Here is an 11,990-nt window from a genome sequence, read left to right on the forward strand (position 1 = left end):
ACACACACACACACACACACACACACACACACACACATCTTCTGTATGTTTTCTGTGTGCCATATTCCATTTACAAGGTATTGGTCAACTGGAATCTATAGTCTTCTAATTACAAAGCCATGACAGCCATTCTTTTTTTTCATTCTTTTACTGAACATCAACAAGCTAAAACATGCATAAATGCAACATTCACATACATACAGACACATGCATACTCACCTGTTGATAAGACTGTTACCTTATTTTCGTGTTCAGAATCAAATGTAAATTAATTTTCTACTTGTAATTTCAGAATCTGTATAATGGGTGACCGTTTACTAACTCTTGAGTCGGTCACAGCCAATGGATCCATTTGGTGTGATAAAAATATCTCAGGCCCTATCTATGCACACTATTGTGGTGATGGAAATACAAGTGACAGTTGCAACTATTTTTTTGCCAATCAAGTTCGTTATGTTCCTGGTATACCTGGCATTGCAAGTGGTCTATTTGAAAGTAAGCCTCTTGAATCATTACGTTTTATTTTCTTATTATTATTATCATTATTATTATTAGTTTGTTTTTTTTTTTTTGTTTTTTTTTGTTACAAGGTGGTGAGCTGGCAGAATCGTTTGCATGCCAGACAAAATGCTTAGCAGCATTTCTTCTGACTCTTTACACCATCAACATTGTCATCATCAAATCATCATCATCATCGTCATCCTTTAACATCTGCTTTCCAGGCTGGCATGGGTTATATGGTTTGATTGGAATTCATATGCCAGAAAGCTGCATCAGGTTTTAGTCTGGATGACCTTCTTAATGCCAACCACTCCAAGAGTGTAATAGGTGCTTTTTACATGCCACCATTATTGGTGCTTTTATGTGCCACCAGCATGGGTGCTAGTTATGTGACACCAGTAGTGGCCACAGCTACGATTTCATTTGGCTTGACAAGTCTTCTGAAAACACAGTATATCACCGAAGGTCTTGGTCATTAGTCATTGCATCTGTGAGGCCCAAAGTTCGAAGATAATGCTTCACCAACTCATCCCATGTCTTCCTGGGTCTACCTCTACCACAGGTTCCTTCCACAGTTAGAGATCGGCATTTCTTTGGTGACCACAGAAAATTCCACCATCGTTTTACATCTATTTTCCATGCTGCCATGGATTGGACATGTCATGGTTCAAGTCAGCTTTTATCAATGATACTGTTCTCACAGATGGATCAGATTACCACAATTTGTTCATACTTTGAACAGATTTTGTCAGTTTCACACTAATGAAGCAACCCTTTGATCAGAAGTAATCTGACTTTGTCCACCCTTTCCCTTTTCCAATTATTCAGGGTTATATTATTCAATGTTTTCCTTCCTAATACCAATATATATGTATATGCATCTTGCGAACAGTCTTCAATACTTCTTGTCTCATCTTCTGTTCTCCTCTTTTTTCTTCATGGATATTTTCTTTTACTTTTTTTTTAATAACCAAATAGAAGGAAGGCTCCTTGAAGGACTTCTATGAAAAGGTTATTGCTGAATGGATAAAGGAAAGAAATTATCTTCAGACCAGAGGCCTGGCCCAAATGCCTGCATCAGTGTGGACTTCATTCAACAAGTCTCTATTCAAATGTCATCTTTCATACATATCACATCCATCTCCATACCAGTACAATATTTTATCTTTCACACTACCCCATAAAAGTGTTAATGCCCATTCTTTCTCTTTCATTTAATTTATAGTTCACCATTCATGTCTGTTGACAACATATTTGCTTATAAAAATGCATATGCATATATATATGTAAAAAGCACTGGTGATAGAGCTAAATAAAAAGCACTGTTGATGGTGCTACATGAAAAACATGTGGTACACTCTGTAAAGTGGTTGGCATTAGGAAGGGCGTCCAGCCATAGAAACAAAGCCCAAAACAGACTATGGAACCTGGTGTGGCTCCTGGCCTTCCTAGCTCCTGTCAAATCATCCAAACCATGCCAGCATGGAAAACAGACTTTAAGTGATGATGATGAGGATTTGTGCATTGGTACATACTGGTTTCATTCCATTCCAGTCTTTCTGTATCCTCCAAATTCAATGCTCATTTCTCCCATACAATTTTTCATTCAAAGAGAAAAACCATCTCTGGCCATCAGAGGTCATAGTTCTCTCAACTTTTACCCTTCGTTTTCTAACACTATACACTGCTTTTGCAACACCCCCACCCCCACTCACACACACATGCACACTGCAGATTTAGTCACCCTGAAAACAGAAACTGTTGAATACATCATCTACCTAGTCTTTTGAGCTCTTTTATGATGGTATTTCATGGGTGCTTCCATGTCTTGCTATTCTTGTGCATCTATTACATCTGTAGTTCTTCATCTCTGCCAGCTTACCTGAGGCACAACTGCACCACTTGTGCACCTGTAGTTTACATTGGGTATGGAGTTCTTCTGCAGGTGAAAATATTTCTAAAAAATTATAATAAAAGGAACACAAACTATTTTTATGCAGCCAAACTTTTTTTCTTTTTTTCCTTTTGTATTTTAAGAGTTTAAGGTACAGAATTTCACTCAAGTTTCTTTTTCTTTTCTTTTTTTTTAGCTAATGCTTTCAGTAAATACTCAAAAATTAATGATGTTCCTGGGAGTTCTGATGCAGGAGATGCTGCTAGAGGAGAAATCATTGCAGATATTACTACCACATTCATGGTGTTGCTAGCTATTTATTTCCCATCAGTCACCGGTATGTATTTCTTTTATATGTATCACAATTAACTTCTAAATTAATTCTATGCAGCTTAAAGAAAAGAGTAACAATTATATTGCTTGAATGGAAGGTGTTATGGGTGACAGTAGAATTTTAAATTAACTAAATAATTATTGTCATTATTCTGATTTATAAATGTGAATCCTAAAAATGAAAAATAAGGGAGACTTGAGATTTTTAGCTTATATTCTATAACTTTAATTTTTTTCTGATGGTGGGACTTGAAGTTGAGAAGACTATAAATAATGGTTTCAAGTTTTGGCAGAAGGTCAGCAAGTTCAGGTGAATGGGTAAGTTGATGACATCAATCCCAGTGATCAACCGATACTTATTTTATCAACCCCAAAAGGAAAAAAAACAGAGTTGACCTCAGCGGAATTTGAGCTCAGAACATAAAGATAGATGAAAAGCCACTAAGTTTTTTGCCTGGTGTGCTAACAGTTCTGCCAGCTCACCACCTTAACTCTTTAGTATTCAGATTTCTCTGTCAAATGTACCACTTATTCATTCACATTGATTTGAATTACCTTGAAGCTTTGAGATTTTAATGAAGTAATTGATTATTTTCAGACTAATATTGTTGAGTAAGTGTGAGAGGCCAAATCTGGCCAGTTTGAAGATAGAACTGGTAGATTATTTGGGCTGCATATATTCGAATATAACTAAACACCACAAGGTACCTGGCATTTTTCTCAATTCTGCCAATCTATGATAATAATTTCTAATGTAGTCATAATGTCACAAAGTTTACCCCAGTACTTGACTGGTACTTTATGAATGAAAGATAAAGCTAAAGAATGAAAGGTGAAGTTGTAGATTTACATCATAAGAATTCAGAAACTTTGAGAGGTGTAAAATAATGCTATTATTTATAACATTTAAGGTTATAAATAATAGCATGTAAACATTAGGTTGAAAAAATCCTTTGATTAGAAACAGTCAGTCTTCAACTTTTTCTATCCAAAGAGATTTTTTAACCCATTATTTACACACTACTTACAATTTTCACAAAATTCAACAACATATAATTTTCACTGGTAAGAAAAGAGTTTCCAAAATGGATGCAGAAATTTGAAGGATTGCTTTGGTTCAATGGTAAAACATTTGTCATGTTTACAGGAGATGTGAGTTCAAGTCCCACATGTAGCCTTTGTTTTTTTTCCCTCCAAAGAGATCTTTAACCCAGTATTTACCCACTATTATTTATAACTTCGCTACTTTGAATCCCATGGTTAAAATTGAATTATTTTACATCTCTCAAAGTTTCTGAACTCTTATGATGTAACTCTACAACTTCACATTTCATCCTTCAACTTTATCTCTCATTCATAAAGTACCAGTTAAGTACTGGGGTAAAATTTGTGACCTTGTACCTACATTAGAAATTATTATTATAGATTGGCGGAATTGAGAAAAACGCCAAGTACCTTGTGATGTTTTGTTATATTCTGTAACCTTTTTGAACTGAAATCCTACCAGGTTGGACCTAGTGTTTCTGCCATTCAAAATCAATAAACTACCACTCAAATATAAGGAATCAATTAAACTGATTGTATCCTCCAACAAAATGTCTGATCTTGTACCAATATTAGACATCATCATCGTCATCATCATCATCATCATCATCATCATCATCATTATTTATTATTATTATTATTATTAAGGTGGTAAGCTAGAAGAATCATTAGCACATCAGGCAAAATGCTTAGTGGCATTTCATTTGTCCTTATGTTTTGAGTTTAAATTCCATCAAGGTTGACTTTGCCTTTCATCCTTTCAGGGTTGATAAAATAAGTACTCATTGTGTACTGGGGTCGATGAAATCAACTGATTCCCTACCTCAATCCTGCTGACTTTGTGTCAAAATTTTAAACCATCATTATTATCAAAGTAACACTGGAATACAAATATACAAAGCCAGTTATAACCATCATGACTATTCATCAGATAAGGGTACATCGGGTACATGCATTGCAACCATACGTGTGCAACATGGTAATCTCACTGTTCTATATTTTAGAGATGAGGAATTATGTACAATATTTACATTGGACAGATAGGTGTCCTCACCTTCTTTGTTGTTAACACATTTCCTGGTGGGTTCAAAATTCCACCAGAACACTTGATGAAGGCTGGAGAGTACATCAGCCAAAACGTTGAGGACACCTATCTGTCTAATGTAGATATGGTGATCTCATATCAAGATAAATGGTACATGACTTTATTGTTATTATTATTTTGTTTTTAAGGTGGTAAGCTGGTAGAATCATTAGTACAGTGGACAAAATGTTTAGCGACATTTCATCCATCTTTACATTCTCAGTTCAAATTTCACCAAGGGGATCAATAAATTAATTACCAGTGAAACACTGGGTTTAATGTAATCGACTAGTCCTCTCCTCCAAAAATTTCAGACCGTATGTCTATAGTAGAAAGGATTATTATTATTATTGTTGTTGTTGTTGTTGTTATTATTATTATTATTATTATCATTATTATTATTATTATTATTATTATTATTATTATTATTATTATTATTATTATTATTATTATCATTATTATTATTATTACTATTGGTGTTGTTATTACCAATAAAAAATAAGTACAACCAAGTACTCAGAGTGAAATAATTGACCCTTCCATTCCTGTCCCTCCCAAATGTTATCCATATAATTGATTCTTCCATTCCACTCCAGTGCCTATCCTTGTGCTTGTTTAGAAATCAATATTTTTGGTATGCAATATTAATGTTGCAAAAAGCTCATCAATTAATCAAAATTCTACAGTATTGCCCTCTGGCAGCATATGAACTTTCACCATTATTGTAGCTTCAATAATATTTAATATTCTTCTTCTAGAATTGTGTTAACATTAAATAGTCTCTTACATGAGAAAAAAAAATGCTTTACACATGCGCACATACATGCAAATATATATACACGCAACACTTACATTGAGATACTTCTCATTAAAGACATATATATTCATTACATTTATCTGAGCACAGACATACACAAAATATTTACATATATGCATACAAACTTCCATACACACACAAGCATACAAATTATTGGAGATGTGTCATTCATAAGCAGTATGATGCGAGGTACCTATATGTGGTCACTTGGTATGGTAGAAATAACAGCTAGATCTCACTCAAATTGGATCCTACCATCTTAAAGAAGGTGAAGCAAATTAGATAAAACATACAGTTTTGTAGATACTCTAACCTGGAAAAAGATGTGAAGTTATGGCTGGAATACCTTTGATTATGTGGAGGTGCAATGGCCCAGTGGTTTGGGCAATGGACTCGCGGTCATAGGATCACGGTTTCGATTCCCAGACCAAGCGTTGTGAGTGTTTATTGAGCGAAAACACCTAAAGCTCCACGAGGCTCCGGCAGGGGACGGTGGCGAACCCTGCTGTACTCTTTCACCACAACTTTCTCTCACTCTTACTTCCTGTTTCTGCTGTACCTGTAATTCAAAGGGTCAGCCTTGTCACACTGTGTCACGCTGAATATCCCCGAGAACTACGTTAAAGGTACACATGTCTGTGGAGTGCTCAGCCACTTGCACGTTAATTTCATGAGCAGGCTGTTCCGTTGATCGGATCAACTGGAACCCTCGACATCGTAAGCGACGGAGTGCCAACAACAACAACAACAACAACCTTTGATTATAGTTATGTTCAATCAAGGATGAACTGGAGCTAAGCAACAACAACAGTGGTCCAGCATGAACAGCAGCATTATGGTATAGTAACACATAGCAGTGCTTCAATTTAGTAATACAATCAAATAAAATTATCACAATCCAACAAAGCGGCCTCTTAGTAATTGCCTTAATCTGCAAGAAACAGCAGCAAAATCTCCCTCACATCACAGCTCGCTGTCTTCCAAAAGAAAGACATATTGAATAATTTGGTCCCAGAGACACCAAGGTAGACTGCAGAACAAAAGCAGGATGGTAATAGCATGAATGTATTTGATAAGACATCTACTCAATCAGGGCTGACCTGAGACAAAACAGCAATAACAAAACAGTCATTAATTATGTAAGGCTTTTGCTGGTTGCTGTAAACAGATGAATCTCCATATGTTACCTTCATACAGTTTAGCAACTTAATAGTAGTAGTCCTTTCTACTATAGGTGCAAAGCCTAAATTTAGTGGGGAGGGGTAAGTCAATTACTGTAATCCCAGTGCTTGACCGGATAAATTGCTTAGTAGCATTTGGTCCAGCATGCTAACAAGCAATTCTGCCAACTTGTTGCTTTGCATAATAATAATAATAATAATAATAATAATAAGGCAAGCTGGCAGAAACATTAGCATGCCATGCGAAATGCTTAGCGGTATTTCGTCTGCCATTCCGTTCTGAGTTCAAACTTTGCCGAGGTCGACTTTGCCTTTCATCCTTTCGGGGTCGATTAAATAAGTACCAGTTATGCACTGGGGTCAATGTAATCGGCTTAATTCCTTTGTCTGCCCTCGTTTGTCCCCTCTATGTTTAGCCCCCTGTGGGTAATAAAGAAATAAATAATAATAATGATAGTAATAATAATAATCCTTTCTACTAAAGGCACAAGGCCTGCAATTTGTAGAAGGGAATAATCAATTTCATGAACCCCAGTGCATAACTGGTACTTATTTCATCAACCCTGAAAGGATGAAAGGCAAAGTCAACCTCGTTGAAATTTGAACTCAGAGTGTAAGGGTGGACGAAATGCTGCTAAGCATTTTGTCTAGCATTCTAACAATTCTGCCAGCTCACCACCTTAATAATAAAAACAATGATGATCTCTTCAATTTGCCACCATGGTGAAGGATGAGAGCAATACAAAGATAGGTGTCAAGTTTACAAATAATGAAATGAGAATATATATATATATATATATAATACATTAAAAGTGAGCTTGAATCTTGTTTGCTTGCTTGCAATGTTACCCAGTCAAACTGGTGCATAATGGTGCATATGAATTAAGTTGCTACTGAAATGTGAATACAAACGGAATAAAACAAGTTTTGCATAAATCAGACCACTGGTTATTGAGATATTAGGGGTTTTCAGGATATAAATACCCAAAACAATGCATAATGGGAAAATTCTCCAAAAATAACTTAACCCTGAAAGGGAAGAAACTCTTACCTTTTTGATTAGACACAGTGACTTGACAACAAGAAAATACGATTTGATTTTTACAGTAAATGTTTCTATTTTCACTTTTGTTAAACACAATATTTTAATCATTTGTGAATGTGATTTAATAAATGTTAGCTGTTTGTACAGTAAGTATTTATATTTTAGCTTTCTTTAAACAGACAATATTTTTATGTTTTTTTAAATTATTTTCAAGTGAATACCATTACAAAAATGTTTTTTGGCATATCTAAAAAATATTTTGAAATGAAAATGACTTTAAAAATTTGATAAATATTTTGTAAAAAAAATCTCAGTGTGAAATAATTTTTTCCATTGGTTTTTTTCAAGTGCATTCTATATATCTCACCCCACCACCAAAAACAAAATTTGGCTGCTGTTTCTAGCACACCCTGCTACCATGTAACAGCTATTTGCAATGAAGGACCCAAAATACTTGTTATGAGGTAGCAGGGCATGCAAGAAATAACAGCCAATTTTTTTCCTTATCTGTGGAAAGGAAGCGTTTACACATAATTTCAATGTCACATTCGTTGAAATCATGTGAAATAACCTGGAAAAGAAAAAAAACCCACGAAACAAAATTCCATTGTTGGGAAACTCAGACTTTCCTGCTGACCCAATGGGTCACAGGTAGTCTAGTAAATATATATAAATGTACAGAAAGTACACACAGTATACAATAAGACAAGGAAGGAGAGTATATATAGCATACAATAGTAAAACTAAATAAATTGTTTCTAATTTTGGCCTAAGAGCAGCAATTTTGAGGGAGAAGCCAAGTAGATTGACCCTAGTACTTGATTGGTACTTTTGAACACAGAACACAGAGCTAGAAGAAATGCCACAAGCATTTTGCCCAGCATGCTAACGATTCTGCCAGCTCACTGCTTTCATGAGGATAATAATAATAATGATAATAATAAACCAACTGAAACACAAGTAAAAGCTACCACAGACAATAAAATATGAAACATTTTTTTTTGAAAAAGAGTTCTAAGCATGTTTCTAAACATAATTACTTCTCTTGCAGGTATCATGGCTGGTTCAAATCGTTCCGGAGATTTAGCTGATGCACAGAAATCGATCCCAACAGGAACTGTGGCTGCTATTATGACCACATCATTGGTCTGTATCCTTTTTATAAAAAAAAAATGATGGATTTTATATATATACATTTTTTTATTCTTTTATTTGTTTCAGTCATTTGACTACAGCCATGCTGGAGCACCGCCTTTAGTCGAGCAAATCGACCTCAGGACTTATTCTTTGTAAGCCTAGTACTTATTCTATCAGTCTGTCTTGCCGAACCGTTAAGTGACAGGGATGTAAACACACCAGCATCGGTTGTCAAGTGATGTTGGGGGGACAAACACAGACACACAAGCATATACATATATATATATATATATATATATATATATATATATATATATATATATATATATATACGACAGGCCTCTTTCAGTTTCCATCTACCAAATCCACTTGCAAGGCTTTGGTTGGCCCGAGGCTGTAGTAGAAGACACTTGCCCAAGGTGCCACACTGTGGGACTGAACCTGGAACCTTGTGATTGGTAAGCAAGCTACTTATCACACAGCCTCTTGCCAACCCCACTTGTAATAGTACCACATAAAAAGCACCTGTGCTGGTGCCATGTAAAAAGCACCCATACTGATGTCACATAAAAAGCACCCAGTGCACTCTATAAAGTGGTTGGTATTAGGAGGAGCATTCAACCATAGAAACCATGCCAAAGCAGACAATCGGAGCCTAATGCAGCTCTCTGGCTTGCCAGCTCCTGTCAAACCATCCACCCATGCCAGTATGGAAAACAGGTGTTAAATTATGATGATGATGATGATGATTTATTAATATCTTATGTAAAGGCAGTTCTTTGGCTGAAATTTTATGACATCAGCATATAAGTGTTTGATCCTGTTTCTTCTCAATTCACATATCATAAGAATCAACTTTCATCTCTGAAACATATGAACTGAGTACTTTGGCCGAGTATAGCTGAGAAGTTCTCGTCCAAACCACGTGGATTCAGGTTTGGTCCCACAGCACAGGATTGGAGACAAGTATATATTCCTAGAGTTCCAGACCAACTAAATCCTTGAGACAGGATGTTCTTTGGAGGGGAACTAAAATAAGCTCACCATGTGCATGTGTTTACATTTTCACTTTACCAAATATCGCAAACTAAAGGCAGTGATAATGTCATTTCCCTGTCAACAAAGAATCTGCTACCTTTCCACCTTTGAAGACACATAATATAAAAGATCACTTATTGAAAAACATGTAATGATTAACAATAGGAAGTGTGACAGGCAGTAAAACAATATCTCACTGATACATTAATCTAACCCATGCTAGCATAGAAAAACAAGCTATATTGCAGCTGATTGAGTTAATTATATTTGCTTCTGTGTAAAAATGTGCCTTGTCATTGTAAAATTTAATAATTTGCATAAAAATCACAAGATTTAATAGAACGTTAATTAAAACATTTAGAGTAATACTTTCAGGACAGGGAAGGCTTTGTAAAAATGAAATTGCCATAACATCCAATCAATTTTTTTTTATAGTTCCTTTGAGAAATTTACTTGAACAGTTCATTATTATAAATGGCTCATTATATGAGATTTTAATAGCTTTTCCAGAAAAATTTTACAGTAACAATTTCAGAAGGAAGAAGAAATAAAAATATATTTACTGCTTTACTGTGAATGAGATATACGTTCAAATAATTTCCAAAATAAATACTTACATTTAAACCCACAGCTGAATTTTTGCCAAGCATTTTATAGGCAACATTTTACTTTCATTTAGAAAGTAAAACGTTCAGCTCAACAAAAAAGTAATAAACAAAAATTTGCCTGCTGTGAAAACAAACTACTGTCAACTCTCTTAACATGTTTAGGTTTCATCAACCACATAATCTTCCAAGTTAAAGTCATGTTTACATGTACTGCTCCTAGCTGGCTTCTTGTTTGGCCAAAATTTTAATCAATATTTCACTTATTTTTCCTTCTTTTTTTTTTCTTTTTTGTTTTCTGGATTTAGTAGTTGTACTGCAACCATGTTGGGCCATAGCCTTTATGAGTCTTAGTTGGTTATATTAACCAAAGTACTGTTACCTTACTGAGTCCAGAGGGAAAAGAACATGAAGGTCAGCTGCACACAAAATGGCTCTAACCAATACAGGTTGAAATACCAAACAGTATTTTCATACAATGCAAAGATTTTCTATCCTGTTTCGTTACTGCCCACAAGAGGCTACACACAGAGGGGACAAACAAAATTAAGTCGATTATATCGACCCAGTGTGTAACTGGTACTTATTTAATCGACCTCGAAAAGATGAAATGCAAAGTCGACCTCGGCGGAATTTGAACTCATAAAATAGCAACAGACGAAATTCCGCTAAGCATTTCGCCCGGCGTGCTTAACGTTTCTGCCAGCTCGCCGCCTTAAAGATTTTCTATCCTACACTGACATGCAACTGAGTTGTGAAGTAGGGGATTGACTTCTTCACAGTTTCATATCAAATTCTGCTCAGACCTTGATCATCACAAAGTTACAATAGAAGTCACTTGACCAAGATACTGTACAGTGGAAATTCAAATATGAATTCACTTTATTGCAAAACAAACTTCCTAACTACACAGGAATGTCCGCACAATGCCTTGTGTTTTTTATAGTCATTATTTTTCAATCAAGTAATATACATGGCACTCACTGAAACGCATCTAGCCCCTGATGTAACAGATGCGGAAGTGCACATACCAGGGTATGCTGTATTTCATACAGACAGAAGAGAAACAAGATACAGTGGAGTATGTACATATCTACATGTATATATAGATGCATATCTGGGTACAGATACATATAACCACTCTCTGAGTGGTTGGCGTTAGGAAGGGCATCCAGCTGTAGAAACTCTGCCAAATCAGACTGGAGCCTGGTGTTGCCATCCGGTTTCACCAGTCCTCAGTCAAATCGTCCAACGCATGCTAGCATGGAAAGCGGACGTTAAACCATGATGATGATGATGATGATATACATA

General features: G+C 35.5%; 1 protein-coding gene across 3 annotated transcripts in view; it reads left to right on the forward strand.

The window, feature by feature from the left end:
- The window catches only part of LOC106871151 (solute carrier family 12 member 4), a 187,968-nt gene that overhangs the window by 129,393 nt on the left and 46,585 nt on the right, over positions 1 to 11,990 (forward strand). For all 3 annotated transcript variants that reach the window (XM_052966163.1, XM_052966165.1, XM_052966173.1), the window contains 3 exons: positions 293 to 495; positions 2,592 to 2,732; positions 8,951 to 9,049. In XM_052966163.1, the coding sequence (XP_052822123.1) occupies positions 293 to 495; positions 2,592 to 2,732; positions 8,951 to 9,049 (443 nt within the window). The remainder of the gene's footprint in view (positions 1 to 292; positions 496 to 2,591; positions 2,733 to 8,950; positions 9,050 to 11,990) is intronic.

The sequence above is a fragment of the Octopus bimaculoides genome, chromosome 1 (assembly GCF_001194135.2).
Source record: "Octopus bimaculoides isolate UCB-OBI-ISO-001 chromosome 1, ASM119413v2, whole genome shotgun sequence".
Classification (NCBI taxonomy): Eukaryota; Metazoa; Mollusca; class Cephalopoda; order Octopoda; family Octopodidae; genus Octopus; species Octopus bimaculoides.